Consider the following 20,765-nt stretch of genomic DNA (forward strand, 5'->3'; position numbering starts at 1 on the left):
ACATGCAGACACACACGCACCCACACCCACACACCCACCATGCACTCAGACACGAACAAGCAGACACACATGCACACATACCATGCACAGACACACGCACATACACACCCCTACGATGCACACAGACACATGCACATACACACACCCACCATGCACACAGACACGCACACGCACACCCACAATGCACGCAGACACACACGCATCCACACCCACATGCAGACACACTCACGCACACACCCACCCACCATGTATACAGACACGCACACACACCCACCATGCACACAGAAAACACACACCCACCATGCACAAACACTCACACATACACACCCACACATACGCACACAGACACGTGCACGCAGACACAGACGCGCACACACACACCCACCATGCACACAGACACGCACCCACCTACCATGCACGCACACACACAGACGCACACACACATACACCCAGCATGCCCACAGACACACACGCACGCACCATGCACACAGACACGCACACGCAGACACACACACGCACACACACACACCCCCACCATGCACACAGACACATGCACACACACCCACCATGCACACAGACACGCACACGCAGACACACACACGCACACACACACCCCCACCATGCACACAGATACGCACCATGCACACAGACACATGCACACACACCCACCTTGCACACGGACACATGCACACACACACCCACCTTGCGCACAGACACACACATGCAGACACACACGCACACACAATGCACACAGACACATGCACACACACACACCCACCATGCAGACAGACACTCACATACACACACCCACCATACACACAGACACGCACCCACCCACCATGCACAGACACGCACACGCAGACACACACGCACACACACCCCCACCATGCACACAGATATGCACCATGCACACAGACACATGCACACACACCCACCATGCACACAGATATGCACACACAGACACACACGCACCCACACCCACACACCCACCATGCACTCAGACACGTGCACGCACACACACCCACCATGCACACAGACACACCCACCATGCACACAGACACGCACCCACCCACCATGCACAGACACGCACACGCAGACACACACGCACACACACCCCCACCATGCACACAGATATGCACCATGCACACAGACACATGCACACACACCCACCATGCACACAGATATGCACACACAGACACACACGCACCCACACCCACACACCCACCATGCACTCAGACACGTGCACGCACACACACCCACCATGCACACAGACACACCCACCATGCACACAGAGACGTGCACGCAGACACACACGCGCACACACACACACCATGCACACAGACACGGACAAGTAGACACGCACACACAGACACGCGCACACACACACCCACCATGCACACAGACACGCGCACACGCAGACACACACGCGCACATACACACATCCACCATGCACACAGGCACGCACACGTGGACACACGCACACACACCCACCATGCACAGACATGCACACGCAGACACACACGCACACACACACACCCACCATGCACACAGATACGCACCATGCACACAGACACATGCACACACACCCACCATGCTCACAGACACATGCACACACACACCCACCATGCGCACAGACACACACACGCACACACCATGCACACAGAGACACACATGCACACACACACCCATGCACACAGACGTGCACACACACAAACACACACCCACCATGCACACAGAAACGTGCACCCAGAGACGCATGCGCACACACACCCACCACGCACACAGACACGCACACGCAGACACACACGCACACACAGAGTCACACACACACACACACACACACACACACACACAGAATGCACACAGACACCCGCCATGCACACAGACACGCACACACACACACCATGCACACAGAGACACACACGCACACACACACCCATGCACACAGACGTGCACACGCACAAACACACACCCACCATGCACACAGACACGCACATGCAGACACACACGCACACACCCACCATGCACACAGACACGCACACACAGACACACACACATACACACACACGCAGACACACACCCACCATGCACACAGACATGTGTACGCAGACACACACGCGCACACACATCCACCATGCACACAGGCACGCACACGCAGACACACACACATGCGCACACGCACACACACCCACCATGCACACAGATACACACATGCAGACACACACGCACCCACACCCACACACCCACCATGCACTCAGACACGAACAAGCAGACACACATGCACACATACCATGCACAGACACACGCACATACACACCCCTACGATGCACACAGACACATGCACATACACACACCCACCATGCACACAGACACGCACACGCACACCCACAATGCACGCAGACACACACGCATCCACACCCACATGCAGACACACTCACGCACACACCCACCCACCATGTATACAGACACGCACACACACCCACCATGCACACAGAAAACACACACCCACCATGCACAAACACTCACACATACACACCCACACATACGCACACAGACACGTGCACGCAGACACAGACGCGCACACACACACCCACCATGCACACAGACACGCACCCACCTACCATGCACGCACACACACAGACGCACACACACATACACCCAGCATGCCCACAGACACACACGCACGCACCATGCACACAGACACGCACACGCAGACACACACACGCACACACACACACCCCCACCATGCACACAGACACATGCACACACACCCACCATGCACACAGACACGCACACGCAGACACACACACGCACACACACACCCCCACCATGCACACAGATACGCACCATGCACACAGACACATGCACACACACCCACCTTGCACACGGACACATGCACACACACACCCACCTTGCGCACAGACACACACATGCAGACACACACGCACACACAATGCACACAGACACATGCACACACACACACCCACCATGCAGACAGACACTCACATACACACACCCACCATACACACAGACACGCACCCACCCACCATGCACAGACACGCACACGCAGACACACACGCACACACACCCCCACCATGCACACAGATATGCACCATGCACACAGACACATGCACACACACCCACCATGCACACAGATATGCACACACAGACACACACGCACCCACACCCACACACCCACCATGCACTCAGACACGTGCACGCACACACACCCACCATGCACACAGACACACCCACCATGCACACAGAGACGTGCACGCAGACACACACGCGCACACACACACACCATGCACACAGACACGGACAAGTAGACACGCACACACAGACACGCGCACACACACACCCACCATGCACACAGACACGCGCACACGCAGACACACACGCGCACATACACACATCCACCATGCACACAGGCACGCACACGTGGACACACGCACACACACCCACCATGCACAGACATGCACACGCAGACACACACGCACACACACACACCCACCATGCACACAGATACGCACCATGCGCACAGACACACACACGCACACACCATGCACACAGAGACACACATGCACACACACACCCATGCACACAGACGTGCACACACACAAACACACACCCACCATGCACACAGAAACGTGCACCCAGAGACGCATGCGCACACACACCCACCACGCACACAGACACGCACACGCAGACACACACGCACACACAGAGTCACACACACACACACACACACACACACACACAGAATGCACACAGACACCCGCCATGCACACAGACACGCACACACACACACCATGCACACAGAGACACACACGCACACACACACACCCATGCACACAGACGTGCACACGCACAAACACACACCCACCATGCACACAGACACGCACATGCAGACACACACGCACACGCACACACCCACCATGCACACAGACACGCACACACAGACACACACACATACACACACACGCAGACACACACCCACCATGCACACAGACATGTGTACGCAGACACACACGCGCACACACATCCACCATGCACACAGGCACGCACACGCAGACACACACACATAAGCACACACCCACCATGCACACAGACTCTCACACACACACACCCACCATGCACACGCACATGCACATGCAGATACACACGCACACACACACACACCCACCATGCACACGCACATGCACATGCAGATACACACGCACACACACACACACACACACACACACACACACACACACACACGCACACGCAGACACACACAGTGGCGGAGGAGGCCGGTGGGATCGAACCTGGCTCTCCTGCGCACAGAGCTCGCAGCACTCCTTGCTGTGCAACCCTGACACGTGAAGACAGAATTCACCGCGCACAGCCAGTATAAAGCCCGTGATCACGGAATGAGTGAAAGCTTGTGTTTTAAAATGTTTCTCTCCGCTCTGGGCCACTGGGAACTCTCGGAAACGCAGATCCCCCAGGCTGCTCTTGTGCACACACCCTCACTTCACCATTTGATGGATATTATTAAACACACTAGGAGCAACTAAAGGAGTCACTGCCCCAGGATTCCAGAGACCCCGGTTCCATCCCAACCACAGTGTGTGTGTGTGTGACTGCGTCTGTAATTGGGTGTGTGTGAAGACTGTATTTGTGTGTATTTGTGTGACTATATGTGTCTGTATTGTGTGACGTGTATGTGTAACTGTGTCTGTAATTGTGCGTGTGTGTGTGTGTTTGTGACTATGTGTGAGAGAGGGACTGTATGTGTCTATTTGTGTGTGTCAGTGTTTATGAGACTGTGTGTGTCTACTTGTGTGTGTGTGTGTGTGTGTGTGTGTGTGTGTGTGTGTGTGTGTGACTGTATGTGTCTCTATTGTGTGACTTTGTATGTGGAATTAGCACATTCTCCCTGTGTCCCCACGGGTTTCCCTGCGTGCTCCGGATTCCTCCCACAATTAACCATTACCCCCACCCCTGTATGGGGGTGAGGGGAGGGGGAGAATCTGAGGTGGGGGGGTTGACTGCCATGTGGGGAGAACCTTGCACATTCTTCGGGACGTGGAAGGGCAGACACCCCAAACACACACACGCACACCCACCATGCACACGTGCACGCACCTGCCCAGATGCCCACCACCTGACTCTGCCTCTGTCTGCTGCAGTCCGAGATCCCCTCTGCCTGTCCCAGACCCAGACACCCACCAGGCCTTTAGGTGCACCGTAGACAGCACCCTATCCACACGACTTGGTACAGTCACCGCTCTGCCCGTGAGCATGAGGAACCGCAGAGAGTTGTGGGCGCAGCTCAGCACATCACAGAAACCAGCCTCCCCTCCGCGGACTCTGCCTACACTTCCAAATCCCTCTTCTCCCCCCTCCCATCGGGCAGAAGATACAAAAGCTTGAAAGCCCGTCCAACCAGCTCAGGGACAGATTCTACCCCGATGCTATCAGACTATGTAGTCTCCTACTACGATAAGATGAACCTTAATCTCACGATCAACCTCGTTGTGACCTTGGGTAATAAGACCCATCTGCACTGCACTCTCTCTGTGACTGTAATTCTTTATTCTGCTTCCTGTTATTGTTTGACCTTGTTCTACCTCAATGCTCTGTGTAATGATCTGATCAGTATGAACAGAGTGCAAGATTATTGCTGTATCTTGGTACATGTGACAATAATTAACCAATAAAGCCAGACCCCCCAATGCCTGCCCCAGTCGCAAACACGGACTCCCCCCTCTCCGCCCGCGTGGAACCGCGGTTAGACAGACGCAGTACGCCGGGAATCAGACAAAAGCTTTTTACTGAGTTTACACCCACCCCACCCCGATGGGGAGGGGCAGACGCCCGGGCCCCCCTCCCCTGTCATCGACCGTACTGAGCCCACTCCAGGGGGGGGTCTCGTGGCCCCTTCGGCTTCGACACTCGGAAATTGAAACCTGCAGAGAGAGAGAGAGCTGTCAGAGGAGGCAGAGATGGGGTTTGCAGCAGTGGAAGGGGGAAAGAGGAATGCGGAAGAGTGAGGAGGGGAGAGAGGGTGAGGGGAGAGTGAGGGTGAGCGGGAGGAGAGTGAGGAGGAGAGAGGGTGAGGGGGAGAGTGAGGAGTGGAGAGAGGGTGGGGGGAGAGAGGGTGGGAGAGAGAGGGTGGGGTGGGGAGAGAGAGGGTGGGGAGAGAGGGTGGGGGAGAGAGGGTGGGGGAGAGAGGGGTGGGGGTAGAGAGGGTGGGAGAGAGAGGGTGGGGTGGGGAGAGAGAGGGTGGGGTGGGGAGAGAGAGGGTGGGGAGAGAGGGTGGGGGAGAGAGGGTGGGGAGAGAGGGTGGGGAGAGAGGGTGGGGGAGAGAGAGGGTGGGGGAGAGAGGGTGGGGAAGAGAGGGTGGGGGTAGAGAGGGTGGGGTGGGGAGAGAGGGTGGGGTGGGGTGAGAGGGTGGGGGAGAGAGGGTGGGGAGAGGGTGGGGTAGAGAGGGTGGGGTGGGGAGAGAGAGGGTGGGGGGAGAGAGGGTGGGGTGGGGAGAGAGTGGGAGAGAGAGGGTGGGGTAGAGAGGGTGGTGTGGGGAGAGAGAGGGTGGGGGAGAGAGGGTGGGGAGAGAGGGTGGGGGAGAGAGGGTGGGGGGAGAGAGGGTGGGGGAGAGAGGGTGGGGAGAGGGTGGGGAGAGGGAGAGCTGTCAGAGGAGGCAGAGACGGGTTTGCAGCAATGGAAGGGGGAAAGAGGAATGCGGAAGAGTGAGGAGGGGAGAGAGGGTGAGGGGGAGTGAGGGTGAGCGGGAGGAGAGTGAGTAGGAGAGAGGGTGGGGAGAGAGGGTGAGGTGAGGGGGTGGAGGGAGGGTGAGGGGGAGAGAGAGAGGGGAGAGAGAGGGTGTGGGGGGAGAGAGAAGGTGTGCGGGGAGAGAGAGGGTGTGCGGGGAGAGTGTGCGGGGAGAGAGGGTGTGCGGGGAGAGAGAGGGTGTGCGGGGAGAGAGAGGGTGTGCGGGGAGAGAGGGTGTGCGGGGAGAGAGAGGGTGTGCGGGGAGAGTGTGCGGGGAGAGAGAGGGTGTGCGGGGAGAGAGGGTGTGCGGGGAGAGAGAGGGTGTGCGGGGAGAGTGTGCGGGGAGAGAGAGGGTGTGCGGGGAGAGAGAGGGTGTGCGGGGAGAGAGAGGGTGTGCGGGGAGAGAGAGGGTGTGCGGGGAGAGAGGGTGTGCGGGGAGAGAGGGTGTGCGGGGAGAGAGGGTGTGCGGGGAGAGAGAGGGTGTGCGGGGAGAGAGAGGGTGTGCGGGGAGAGAGAGGGTGTGCGGGGAGAGAGAGGGTGTGCGGGGAGAGAGGGTGTGCGGGGAGAGAGGGTGTGCAGGGAGAGAGGGTGTGCGGGGAGAGAGAGGGTGTGCGGGGAGAGAGAGGGTGTGCGGGGAGAGTGTGCGGGGAGAGAGAGGGTGTGCGGGGAGAGAGGGTGTGCGGGGAGAGAGAGGGTGTGCGGGGAGGGAGAGGGTGGGAGTGAGAGGGTGAGGTGAGGGGGCGGAGGGAGGGTGAGGGGGAGAGAGAGGGTGAGGGGGAGAGAGGGTGTGCGGGGAGAGAGGGTGAGGGAGTGAGAGGGTGAGGTGAGGGGGCGGAGGGAGTGAGGAGGGGAGAGAGCGTAAGGGGGAGGAGAGTGAGCAGGGAGAGAGGGTGATGTGGGTGAAAGAGGTTAAGGGGAGAGGAGTTGAGGAGGGTTTGGAGAGGAGGGGTGAGGGTGAAGAGGAGGGGCTGAGGGGGGAGGAAGGGACAGGGAGGCAGTGAAGGGGGTTGATAAGGGAAGAGGGGAAGAAGGAGAGAAAGGTAGGAGGGGAGCTGTGGAGAGGAACGGAGGAGAGACAACCGGGGTCGGAGGATGGAGGGACAGAACGAGGAAGTGAGAGAAGTGTGGGAGTGGAGAGTCACTAATCTCACGTACCCAGTTTCGGCGCCTTGATGATGTCGTCAATGTCTTCGTATCCATCGTCGATGTCGGGCTCTGCAGCTGAGAGGTTGGAGCATGCGGGTGGGTAAACGGTGGTGTGGAGAGACGATTACCGAGCCGAACCAGGTTGGTGACACTAACCCCAGGGACTGCGGAGTCTACAACCAGGGTTCCCATCCCAGAGTGGGGGTGTCGGCTGTTCAGGACAATGAGGGGGCCTGGTTGCCACGGGCGATCCCGAGGGTGGGGGCCGAAAGAAATCCCGACGTTCACATTGCTGCCCTTGGATGGGACATGCCCTCTGAATGGGGGGGGCAGGAGTTGGGGGTTCTCGCTCGTCCAGAGAAGCCCCGGGGGAATGGCAGGATCCTAACTCCCCAGGAATGAGCAATTCCGGAAACGCAAACACCATCTGCAAGAAGCGTAACTGAGTCTCGGCTCCCCTCCTGTAGAAATGGAGGTGGAGGCGTGGCAAGTTTTTAATTCTTCGCACCCTCCGCCCCCAGGGGAAAGGAGATCAAGGAGGGGTGACACCTGGGTGGACGGGTACAGTGGGTTGCGAGGTTGGGGGACCAGGAGCAGTCTGTACCCCGTGCAGACGTGGGGCGCCAGGGCGGGAGGTTCGGAATTGCCCCGTCAGAAACGCGTCGTACCAGGAGCGAGAGGGGCAGGGGGATATGCAAACGGGGTAGCAGACGTGGGGGGGAGAGAGAGAGGAACACGTACAACAAGCTGGAGGAACTCAGCAGGTCGGGCAGCATCCGTGGAAACCAACAGTCAACAGCCAAGGGTCTTGGCCCGATACGTTGACCGCTCGTTTCCACGGACGCTGCTCGACCTGCTGAGTTCCTCCAGCCTGTTGTACGGGTGGCTTTGACCCCAGCATCTGCGGTGTACTTTGTGTCGAAGGGAAATAGAGATCCCTGCTTTCCGAGAAGGACTGGGACGGTAATTAAGCAGGGAGTTCGCACATCTCAGTTTACCTTTCTTGGGCGATCCTGTGAAGGCCTGCGGAGAGACAGGGGCAGAATCAGAGGCCGTGAGGGTGTTACTGCACAGGGAGATCCCACCAGGGTGACCCATCATCTCCCGGGGTACAGTCTGACTAGATACAGCCTCCTTTCCTACTTCCTCAATTCCCCCCTCGCTCCTCATCTGTCCCCCTCACCCTTCCCGCCTCCCCAGGAACCCTCTGCACTTCAGATCCCATCCTCCCTAATTCCACCAACCCCCCCCCCCCCATTTGCCTCCCACCCTAATCCGCCCCTCTCCTCTCACATCCCCTCACTGCCTGCTTTACACTTTCCAAGACCCTCAACAGCTCCCACTGTTCTCTCCTTCCCCATCACACTCCTCTCCTAACTCCCTCCCTCCCCCACTCCCTACCCAGGCCCACCTCTAAAAATACCCACTCGCACTCCACACCTACCATTCTGAAGGCGTTGCGTAACTTCCCGGAACTTATCCCATCGGTGCTGGAGAACGATGAGGCCCGGGACAAGTCTGTAGGGACGGAGGGAGAAGAGGAGAGGGACGGGGAGGAGAGGGGAGGGGAGGGGTGAGGGGAGCGAAATGTGAGGAAGGAGAGGGGAGGGACAGAGTGAAAGAGAGGAGGGAGGGGTGGGGGGAGAGAGATGCGAGGAAGAGGAAGGGGAGAGGAGAGAGGGAGGGGAGGAGAGGGACGGGGAGGAGAGGAGGGAGGGGTGGGGGAGGGAGAGATGTGAGGAAGAGGAAGGGGAGAGGAGAGAGGGAGGGGAGGAGAGGGATGGGGAGGAGAGGAGGGAGGGGTGGGGGAGGGAGAGATGCGAGGAAGAGGAAGGGGAGAGGAGAGAGGGAGGGGAGGAGAGGGACGGGGAGGAGAGGGACGGGGAGGAGAGGAGGGGGGGTGGGGGAGGGAGAGATGTGAGGAAGAGGAAGGGGAGAGGAGAGAGGGAGGGGAGGAGAGGGACGGGGAGGAGAAGAGGGAGGGGTGGGGGAGGGAGAGATGCAAGGAAGAGGAAGGGGAGAGGAGAGAGGGAGGGGAGGAGAGGGACGGGGAGGAGAGGGACGGGGAGGAGAGGGACGGGGAGGAGAGGAGGGAGGGGTGGGGGAGGGAGAGATGCGAGGAAGAGGAAGGGGAGAGGAGAGAGGGAGGGGAGAAGGAAGAGAGGAATGAGGGGAGGAGAGGATGGAGGGGGAGAGGAGGGGAGATGGGGAGATGGATAGAGGAAGGGGAGAGGAGGGGACGAGGTAGGGATGAGGAGAGATTAAATGATAGCATGAGGAAGGCAGAGGGGAAAGAGAGAGCGAGGGTCAGTGTTTTTCTTTACAGCCTAGGTGTGGGGTTGATGTGACAGAACCCCAGTTTCCACCCCCCCAGTGAAGGAGTGTAGGGAATCGAGAGACGGCCCCACGAAACTCGCAAAACGCACAGGGAGATCCCATAGACGACTCTTTTTGGAGTTGAACATCCATCCACCCAGCCAGTCACTGCACTATCTGGCGGGTGGGGATGCGTTTCCTTACCCTGATCGTCCACCAGGAACGAGTCGGCCGTCCGGTTGGGGAGGGAGGGGGCCCAGTCCTCGCCCGATCCGTCTGCAGAGGAGAGCACAGCGTCAGTCCTGCATTCTTTGGGTGGGGAGTGCCGCCTTGTGGGAGGGGTGGCGAGGAGGGAATGCCACTCCCCTGCTGCCACCCCAAAGGTAAATCCCCCCCCGCCCATTCTGACAAACGTCGCCCCTCGTTTGAACTTGAGCATGGGACACCATCTTCCTGGGACCCACCCCCACCCTGCCTCCCTGCGGTTATTGAGTAATACAGTGCTGTAATATCTGGAAGCTCCAGCTGCTGATGGGTCAGTATCCTGGCAAAAACTACACCGTGCAGACAACAGAACACTCCAAGCAACTCCACGAAAAGCACAAGTCAGGAGACGGATACAAGAAAATTTCCAAGTCACTGAATATCCCTTGGAGTACAGTCAGGTCAATCATACAGAAACGGAAAGAATATGGAACTGCTATAATTCTGCCTAGAGCAGGCCGTCCTCAAAAACGGAGTGACCGCGTAGCCTCCAACTGACCCACCGTTCCCAACCCACTCGTCCCAATCTCTGTGCCAGTCCAGCTGGGGTTCATCACACCAACTCCTTACACAGCTCTACAGCATGAAACAGGGCCCGTCTGGTCCATTCCAACCTCTGCCCTGCTTGGCCCCTATCCCCCTAAACCTTCCCTATCCAGTTTAATGTCCAAGTACATTGTAAATATTCCCATACACGGACCGCCCTCGGTGAAAACCTCAGTTTCCCTTAAATCCGGCTCCTCCTAAGATGTGCCTACCCAAGGGAGAAAGGCTGTGACCATCCGTCTTACCTATGCCCCTCGTGGTTTTATAAACCTCCATAAAGTCACCCCCTCAGCCTCCTTCGCTCCAGGGAAAACAGTCCCAGTCTGTCCAGCCTCTCAAGCCCTCCGGTCCTGGGAACATCCCGGTGAATCTTTCCCACCCCCTCTCCAGCTTAATGACATCCTTCCCATAGCTGGGCGACCAGAACCGCCACAATACTCTGAGTGCGGCCTCACTGACGTTTTTGTACGGGTGTAACGGGACGTCCCAACTCCGGTACTCTGTGCCCCGACAAGCTTGCTTGTATTCAAATCCTATGATTCATTACCCCTGTATTGTCCGTGCTCGGGGATGGTGGGGGTGGGGGGTTAATGTCCTAGCCTATTCGACTCTTCCCCATAACACAGTTTCTCAAATCCCAGCAACATCCTTGTAAATTTTCTCTGCCCTCTTTCAATCTGATTGGTACATTTCCTGCAGGTGGCTGACCAGAACTGAACACAATGCTCCAAATTTGACCCCACCGGCGTTATACAACGTCAACGTAACATCCCAACTCTTGTACTCAAACTCCTGACTGAGGACGACACGGTAGTGTAGCGGTTAGCACAACGCTTTACAGCGTTCGCTGCCCGTGAGGAGTTTGCACGCTCCGGTTTCCTCCCACAGTCCGAAGATGTACAGGTTGGCAGGTTAATTGGTCACATGGGTGGCGTGGTCCTGCTGGGAAGAAGGTCACAATGCTGTGCTGTATCTCGGAGATTGGGCCAGAAGCTCTCTTTAGCCCGTCTACCTTTTTGACACCACCCTCAATGAGTTCTGGACCCGCATCCACAAATCCCATTGTTGTGCTGCAATACCGCTCAAATTGCAAGTCCGACCCTGGCTGGTCCTCCCAAAGTGCAACACCTCACACTTGTCTGCATTAAACTCCATCTGCCTTTTCTCAGCCCACTTTCATTGTGATCTTCCACCTTATCGTTTGCCTGCACTGCACTCTCTCTGTAACTGTGACACTCTATTCTGCATTCTGTTATTGTTTGACCTGTTCTACCTCAGTGCTCTGTGTAATGATCTGATCGGTATGAACAGGGTGCAAGACAAGATCTTCACTGTATCTCAGTAGCTGGAACAATAATAAACCAATTTCATTCAATTGAATTACTTTCAGAGAACTACACACCTTCACGCCTGGGTTTCTGTTCTACAACACTCCCCAGAGCCCTGCTGTTCACTGTGTGAGTCCTGCCCTGGCTTGACTTCCCAATATCCAACATCCTGCCCTTGTCCGAGTTAAATTCTTGTCAGTTTATATCAACAGCACCACGTGGCCTGTTCCAAACCCTTCCCTGCTCAGGCATTCTCCAGTCCTGGCCTCACACTACAACCATCTAACAATTACAGCACAGAAACAGGCCATCTCGGCCCTTCTAGTCCGTGCCGAACGCTTACTCTCACCTAGTCCCACCGACCTGCACTCAGCCCATAACCCTCCATTCCTTTCCTGCCCATATACCTATCCAATTTTACCTTAAATGGCCTCGAAACTGCCTCTACCACTTCTACTGGAAACTCATTCCACACAGCTACCACTCTCTGAGTAAAGAAGTTCCCCCTCCTGTTACCCCTAAACTTTTCCCCCTAACTCTCAACTCATGTCCTCTTGTTTGAATCTCCCCTACACTCAGTGGAAAAAGCCTATCCACATCAACTCTATCTATCCCCCTCATAATTTTAAATACCTCTATCAATTTCCCCCTCAACCTTCTACGCTCCAAAGAATAAAGACCTAACTTGTTCAACCTTTCTCTGTAACTTAGGTGCTGAAACCCAGGTAACATTCTAGTAAATCTTCTCTGTACTCTCTCTATTTTGTTGACACCTTTCCTATAATTCGGTGACCAGAACTGTACACAATGAGTACACATACACTCAGTGGCCATTTTATTAGGTACCTCCCCTCCATTGGTCAGGATTGAAGTTGTATAAGACATCGGCGAGGCCTAATTTTGAGTACTGTCTGCAGTTTTGGTCGCCCACCTACAGGAAAGATGTGAACGAGGTTGAAAGAGTGCAGAGAAGATCTACAAGGATGTTGCCAGGTCTGGAGGGCCTGAGCTACAAGGAAAGATTGAACAGGTTAGGACTGCATTCCTTAGAATGTCGAAGATTAAGAGGCGATTCGATGGAGTTAGACAAAATTAGGAGGGGTATAGATAGGGTAAACGCAAGCAGGCTTTTCCCCAGAGATTGGGTGGGACTATAACCAGAGGTCATGGGTTAAGGGTGAAAGGTGAAAATCATGAGGGGAATCTTCTTCACTCCGAGGGAGGTGAGAGTGTGGAACGAGCTGGCAGTGCAAGTGGTGATACGAGCTCAATTTCAATGTTTGAGAGAAGTTTGGGTAGGTACGTGGATTGTAGGGGTATGGAGGGCCATGGTCGATGGGAGTAGGCTGTTTAAGTGGCTCAGCATGGTCTAGATGGGCCGAAGGGCCTGGTTTTGTGCTGTACTTTTCTGTGACTCTATGAATCTATAAATGCTGCGTCATCGCTGTTTAAGCCAGGGTACAAATCGGGGCAGTACGATCGGGAGGGCAAGCTGTTGCTGGTGCAACAGGCCCCCCCCCCCTCTCCACGCAGCCAACGAACCCACAGCAATGGCAGAGACTGATGCAGTCTGGCATCGCAGGGGTTGCCAGTCAGCGTTCGTCTCCTCTCGGGGTTTACTGCCGAAGCCTCCCCCCAAGAGCGGGTGTGGCCACAGGGCAGCTGAGATCAGAGATCAGAGATCTCCTGGACGAGCTGCCGACCACGGCTGACGAGTCTGTCCTGCCCGAAGCGACTGGTTGCCCCATCAATCGAAGTGGTGCTGCTAGGCTTAGTATCTAAGCCAGGCATGAAGGCCAGGAGCTGGACTTGGTTGTCACTATTTGAGACGCACGTCATCAGGAGCATTTAATAGAGAGTGCGAGCTTTCACCCCCGGCGATACCTCCGGTACCTAATAAAGTGGCCACTGAGTGTGTGTTCACGGTCTTCTGCGGCTGTAGCCCACCCACGTCAAGCTTCAACGTGTCGTGTGTTCAGAGAAGCTCCTCTGCACACCGCTGTTGTAATAAAGCCATAAGATTAAGGAGCAGAATTGGGCCATTTGGCCATCGAGGTCTCTCCGCCATTTCATCACTGCCGATCCACTTTCCCTCTCAGCCCCAGCGCGAAAAAGCATGTGTGGTTATCCGAGTTCCTGTCGGCTTGGACCGGTCCGGCCATTCTCTGACCCCTCTCATTAACCAGGCCTTTTCACCTGCAGGACTTTCTTCGCCAGATGTGTTTTTTTGTTTCTTTCAACCCGAGAGACTGTTGAGCATAAAAATCCCAGGAGGTCAGCAGTTTCTGAGATACTCAAACCACCCCGTCTGGCACCAACGGCCAAAGACACTGAGATCACGTTTCTGCCCCCGTTCTGACGTTTGGCCTGAACCACAGATGAACCTCATGACCACGTCAGCATGCTCTTGCGCGTTGGGTTGCTGCCACGTGATTGGCCGATTAGATAACGAGCAGGTGTATCTAAAGAAGTGGCCACTGAGTGTGGAACATGGAATGGCACAGCAGAGGGTCAGGCCACTTGGCCCATCGCGCCTGTACTGTGCACTATAAAGCACAGGCACAGAATTAGGCCATCAACTCTGCTTCGCTGTCCGCTACAGCTGACTTAACACAATACCAAATTAAACTAAATTTATACAGCCTGCGCATGGTCCGTCCCCCTCAAGCCCCAGCGCGCCCATGTACCTGTCCAACAGCCACTTCCATTGCATCTGTGTCCGCCAACACCCCTGGCAGGACATTCCGGGCACCTGCCACTCTGTGTGTAAAAAAAATTTGCCCCTCTCCTCTTTAAACTTTCCCCCTCTCACCCCAGGGTTAAAAACTCCCTTTCTTTTTTGTTGCCGACTAACAATCCCTCAATACGAAGTATTCTGACTATTCTCAGAGTATTCTGGGCACCTTATGTTAGAAAGGATGTGGTGAAACAAGAGACTGTTCAGAGGAGGATCACGGAAACAGTTCTGGCATTGAACTGCTTGTCATATAAAGAGCGTTTGATGGCTCTGGGCCACTAGAATTCAGAAGAATGAGGGGTGACCTATCGAATGGTGAAAGGCCTGGGTAGGGTGGATGTGGAGAAGATGTTTCTTATGGCGGGGGAGTCTAAGGCTAGAGCACACAGCCCCAGCCTCAGAACGGAGATGAGGAGGAATTTCTTTAGCCAAGGAGGTGGTGAATCTGTGGAATTCATTGTCACAGGCAGCTGTGGAGGCCGACTTTATGTACGTTTAAGGCAGAGGTTGATCGATTCTTGATTGGAAAGGTCATGAAGGGTTACGGGGAAAAAGCAGGATATTGGAGATGAGAGGAAAATCGGATCAGGCGTGATGAAATGGCGGAGCAGACTCGATGGGCCGAACGGCCTCATTCTGCTCCTGTGTCTTATGATTTAACCCTAGCCTAATCACGGGACAATTTACAGAGACCAATTAACCTACCGACCGGTGCGAGCCAGACCACCCACATGGAGGAAACCCACGAACCTCTCATCTCATCGACCTCTATCCGGCCTGCCCTCAACCTCAGCCACTCTGGAGAAAACAACCCTCTTGTTCAACCTCACCGTATAGACTGCGCTCTCTAATCCAGACACCCTGCCCAATGCCCCCTGTGATTGGGGGAGGCTGTGGCCTCGAGCCTCCAACAGCACTCCCTGACTCGAGGAGTCAACATCCCGCGCGATGGAGGCAAGCTCGTTCACCGCCGGCGCTGCGTCTCGTTCTCCTCGCCTCACGGCGCGGCCGGCTGTGGAATCGCAAGATCCCTCTGCAGATCGATGCTGTCACGGGAATCGCACCGTTTCCTCCGGAGGGTGGGGAGAAGAGGGCGAGGCGGAAGAGGTGGGCAGGCAGGAGGGGGCGAAGGTGCAAGGGGGAGGGAGAGCGAGGAGGAGTAGGCGGTGAGAACAGTGAGGGGAAAGGGAAGAGTAGGGGAAGGAGAGGGAGATGTGGATATGGAGGGGGGTGATGCGGAGGGGGCAATGCGGCAATGGGGATTGGGATAGGTTAAGGAGTGGGATGGGCTAGGGAATAGGATTGGCTTAAGGAGTGGGCAGCTAAGAAGTGGGGGTAGGAGGGGTAAGGAGTGGAGGGGTAAGGAGTGGAGGAGTAAGGAGTGGGAGGAGTAAGGAGTGGGAGGAGTAAGGAGTGGGAGGGGGTAAGGAGTGGGAGGAGTAAGGAGTGGGAGGAGTAAGGAGTGGGAGGAGTAAGGAGTGGGAGGAGTAAGGAGTGGGAGGAGTAAGGAGTGGGAGGGGGTAAGGAGTGGGAGGGGTAAGGAGTGGGAGGAGTAAGGAGTGGGAGGAGTAAGGAGTGGGAGGGGTAAGGAGTGGGAGGGGTAAGGAGTGGGAGGAGTAAGGAGTGGGAGGAGTAAGGAGTGGGAGGAGTAAGGAGTGGGAGGAGTAAGGAGTGGGAGGGGGTAAGGAGTGGGAGGGGTAAGGAGTGGGAGGAGTAAGGAGTGGGAGGAGTAAGGAGTGGGAGGGGTAAGGAGTGGGAGGGGTAAGGAGTGGGAGGAGTAAGGAGTGGGAGGGGGTAAGGAGTGGGAGGGGTAAGGAGTGGGAGGGGTAAGGAGTGGGAGGAGTAAGGAGTGGGAGGAGTAAGGAGTGGGAGGGGTAAGGAGTGGGAGGGGTAAGGAGTGGGAGGGGGTAAGGAGTGGGAGTAAGGAGTGGGAGGAGTAAGGAGTGGGAGGGGGTAAGGAGTGGGAGGGGGTAAGGAGTGGGAGGGGGTAAGGAGTGGGAGGAGTAAGGAGTGGGAGGAGTAAGGAGTGGGAGGGGGTAAGGAGTGGGAGGGGGTAAGGAGTGGGAGGGGTAAGGAGTGGGAGGAGTAAGGAGTGGGAGGGGTAAGGAGTGGGAGGAGTAAGGAGTGGGAGGAGTAAGGAGTGGGAGGGGTAAGGAGTGGGAGGGGTAAGGAGTGGGAGGGGGTAAGGAGTGGGAGGGGTGTGGGAGGAGGTAAGGAGTGGGAGGAGGTAAGGAGTGGGAGGGGGTAAGGAGTGGGAGGGGTAAGGAGTGGGAGGAGGTAAGGAGTGGGAGGAGGTAAGGAGTGGGAGGAGGTAAGGAGTGGGAGGAGGTAAGGAGTGGGAGGGGGTAAGGAGTGGGAGGGGTAAGGAGTGGGAGGGGTAAGGAGTGGGAGGGGTAAGGAGTGGGAGGAGTAAGGAGTGGGAGGGGGTAAGGAGTGGGAGGGGGTAAGGAGTGGGAGGAGTAAGGAGTGGGAGGGGTAAGGAGTGGGAGGGGGTAAGGAGTGGGAGGGGTAAGGAGTGGGAGGGGGTAAGGAGTGGGAGGGGTAAGGAGTGGGAGGAGGTAAGGAGTGGGAGGGGGTAAGGAGTGGGAGGGGTAAGGAGTGGGAGGGGGTAAGGAGTGGGAGGAGTAAGGAGTGGGAGGAGTAAGGAGTGGGAGGAGTAAGGAGTGGGAGGGGGTAAGGAGTGGGAGGGGGTAAGGAGTGGGAGGGGGTAAGGAGTGGGAGGGGTAAGGAGTGGGAGGGGGTAAGGAGTGGGAGGGGGTAAGGAGTGGGAGGGGTAAGGAGTGGGAGGGGGTAAGGAGTGGGAGGGGGTAAGGAGTGGGAGGGGTAAGGAGTGGGAGGGGGTAAGGAGTGGGAGGGGGTAAGGAGTGGGAGGGGGTAAGGAGTGGGAGGGGTAAGGAGTGGGAGGGGGTAAGGAGTGGGAGGGGGTAAGGAGTGGGAGGGGGTAAGGAGTGGGATGAGATAAGGTGGAGTACCAGGGCTAGAGAGGAGAGCGGGGGTATGTGGAGGAGGGGTAAGTAGGGGAAATCAGAGAAAGGAGGAAGGGGGCAAGGACAAGTGAGGGCAAGGTGGGTGAGGAAGGTGAGTGAGGAGAGCGATGGGGAGGGGTAGGGGGCAGACGGGGAGGATGCCTGGCAGGCAGCAAGGGGAATCCGGTCAGCGATGGGGGTCTCACCTGGGCCACTGGCAGGCTCGCTGCTGAACTGGATTGTGCTGTAGTTGGTACTGCTGCCCTCCCCTGCTGCCAGGACACCCCCCGGGCGCATTTGGGCATAGACGGGCGAGGCGGGTGTCTGCACCCTCTGATCTTCCCCCACCACGTTGCTGTAGAGGTGGCGGGGGGTGGGAACCGGCCCCTCCGGTCGTTTGGCATATGCGGGAGTCCCCCCAGCCGAGGGCAGGTGGGTGGGAGGGGGACCCCCTGACACAGGCCTGAGACGGGACACCATGGCGTAGGTTTCAGTGCCCTGCCCCGACATGGCCGCTGCTGGTGGCTGCGGCGAGCGGGCTCTTGGCTGTCTGCGGACGACGTGGGTGCAAGGAGGTGGGCAGGGACGGGGGGAACAGGAGGGGAGAGAAGGTGAGGGGTTGAGAGGAAGTGGAAAGGGGGGTGTGGAGGGAGGTGAGTTGGGGAGAGGGGTGTGAGAGAGGATGTGGCAGAGACAGTGAAATTTGGGGGTGAGAGAAAAATGGGGGAGAGCAGAGAGAGAGAGAGAGAGAAATAGGACAACTGTGAACTCTGATCAGGGCCACCAACTTCCTACTTCTCCCTCCGCCAAGCCCTTCGTTCCTCCCTTCCCTCTGCCCCTCCCTCCTCTCCTCCAACACCTTAGATATCTTTGCCTCCCCCAACCCTCTCACCACCTCCCCTCCCTCTTTTCCCCTCACATATCGGCCACACACCTCCTCCCTCCCTCCCGTGCCATCTTCACCCCCCCAACCTGGATCCCTCCTCTCCCATTCCCCTCCCCCTTCCTACACCCCTCCATCTCTCCTCTCTCCCTCTTCTGCGCACGCCACTAATCCCATCCTCCTCGCGATCTCCCTCCTCACCCTACCCACGCCTCTCCCCGCATCTGTTCTGCTCTTTCCGCCGCGACCCCTCCCTCCCCCCCCCCATGCTCTTGCCACCCCGCCCCCTCCTCACCTCCGAGGCTTGGGCAGGAGCGCTGGTTTCGAAGCTGCCGGCTGCTTTCCTTCCGGCTGCGTCTGCTCAGTGGCCTGGCGTTCCAGAGGTGGGCAGCCAGGTGGGGAGAGAACACACGAGAGGGGCGAGTGAGGAGGAGGGCAAGGTGTGGGCCGGGGGGTTGACAGAGAGATCGCGCGGAGCTGCTCGGGCAGTGCATCGAACGGCGTCCCCCCCCACCACCCCGAACGCTGGCGGCCGACGGCTGTGGCGGAGGAAGTTCAGGGCTTCCTGTGTGTCGGTGATTGGCAAGCCAATTTAACCCCTTCCATGCCATCCACAGCCCGGGCACCCACACCAACAAACTGCCACCTGATTCACCGGGAAGATCTGGCCCGTGCCGGGATTGACGTCACCAAGGCCAGTGTCCCTAGGAACAACCAGAAACACACCTAGACAGACACAGACCCACACACAGAGACAAACACACAGACAGACACACCCACACACAGACACGCAGGCACACCCCAGGCCAGGGGAAGCTGTGACAGTGTCTCCAAAGCGGTAATTTCCCAGAATTCATCCCACCATGGCCCTCACCTTCCAGTTTTGGTAATGGGGGGTCCGGGATTCCAGCTGCCTGTGGAACATCTCAGCGACAATGCGGTAGACGAAGTGGTACTGATCCTGAGGGTGGGGAGGAGAGGGGGGAGACGGTCAGCGTGGGCCGTGACGGAACCGCAGTGCACACAACCCTCGAGACCTCGACAGCACGGTGCAGACTTCAAAGAGGAAGTGGGATGGGAGGGTGCTCAGCGTAAGAACGAGAGAGCCAAGTTCCAGCTGATACACCGGCAGTAACCGAGACAACTGTCACACAGCAAATGCAAGAAACCACGCAGTTCGCAGTTCGCAGCCTCACTCTGTCTCTGACCCCGGGAGTGTGTGATGGGACAGTGTGGAGGGAGTTTCACTCTGTGTCTGACCCTGTGAGTGTGTGATGGGACAGTGTGGAGGGAGTTTCACTCTGTGTCTGACCCTGTGAGTGTGTGATGGGACGGTGTGGAGGGAGTTTCACTCTGTGTCTGACCCTGTGAGTGTGTGATGGGACAGTGTGGAGGGAGTTTCATTCTGTGTCTGACCCTGTGAGTGTGTGATGGGACGGTGTGGAGGGAGTTTCACTCTGTGTCTGACCCCGGGAGTGTGTGATGGGACGGTGTGGAGGGAGTTTCTCTCTGTGTCTGACCCTGTGAGTGAGTGATGAGACAGTGTGGAGGGAGTTTCACTCTGTGTCTGACCCCGGGAGTGTGTGATGGGGCAGTGTAGAGGGAGCTTCACTCTGTGTTTGACCCTGTGAGTGTGTGATGGGACGGTGTGGAGGGAGCTTCACTCTGTGTCTGACCCCAGGAGTGTGTGATGGGACAGTGTGGAGGGAGTTTCACTCTGTGTCTGACCCTGTGAGTGTGTGATGGGACAGTGTGGAGGGAGTTTCACTCTGTGTCTGACCCTGTGAGTGTGTGATGGGACGGTGTGGAGGGAGTTTCAT

At 57.1% G+C, this 20,765-nt stretch overlaps 1 protein-coding gene across 1 annotated transcript in view; it reads right to left on the reverse strand.

Annotated features, from left to right (window-relative positions):
- Window positions 1-5,804: 5,804 nt before the first annotated feature.
- Window positions 5,805-20,765, reverse strand: part of ptpn18 (protein tyrosine phosphatase non-receptor type 18) — a 60,647-nt gene continuing 45,686 nt past the window's right edge. The window contains 8 exon segments of the mRNA XM_059949561.1: window positions 5,805-5,957; window positions 7,915-7,980; window positions 8,904-8,928; window positions 9,350-9,423; window positions 10,426-10,497; window positions 18,269-18,612; window positions 19,241-19,314; window positions 19,820-19,906. Of these exon segments, the coding sequence (XP_059805544.1) occupies window positions 5,884-5,957; window positions 7,915-7,980; window positions 8,904-8,928; window positions 9,350-9,423; window positions 10,426-10,497; window positions 18,269-18,612; window positions 19,241-19,314; window positions 19,820-19,906 (816 nt within the window). The 3' untranslated portion in view covers window positions 5,805-5,883.

Source organism: Hypanus sabinus, chromosome 24, assembly GCF_030144855.1.
Source record: "Hypanus sabinus isolate sHypSab1 chromosome 24, sHypSab1.hap1, whole genome shotgun sequence".
In the NCBI taxonomy this organism is placed as follows: domain Eukaryota; kingdom Metazoa; phylum Chordata; class Chondrichthyes; order Myliobatiformes; family Dasyatidae; genus Hypanus; species Hypanus sabinus.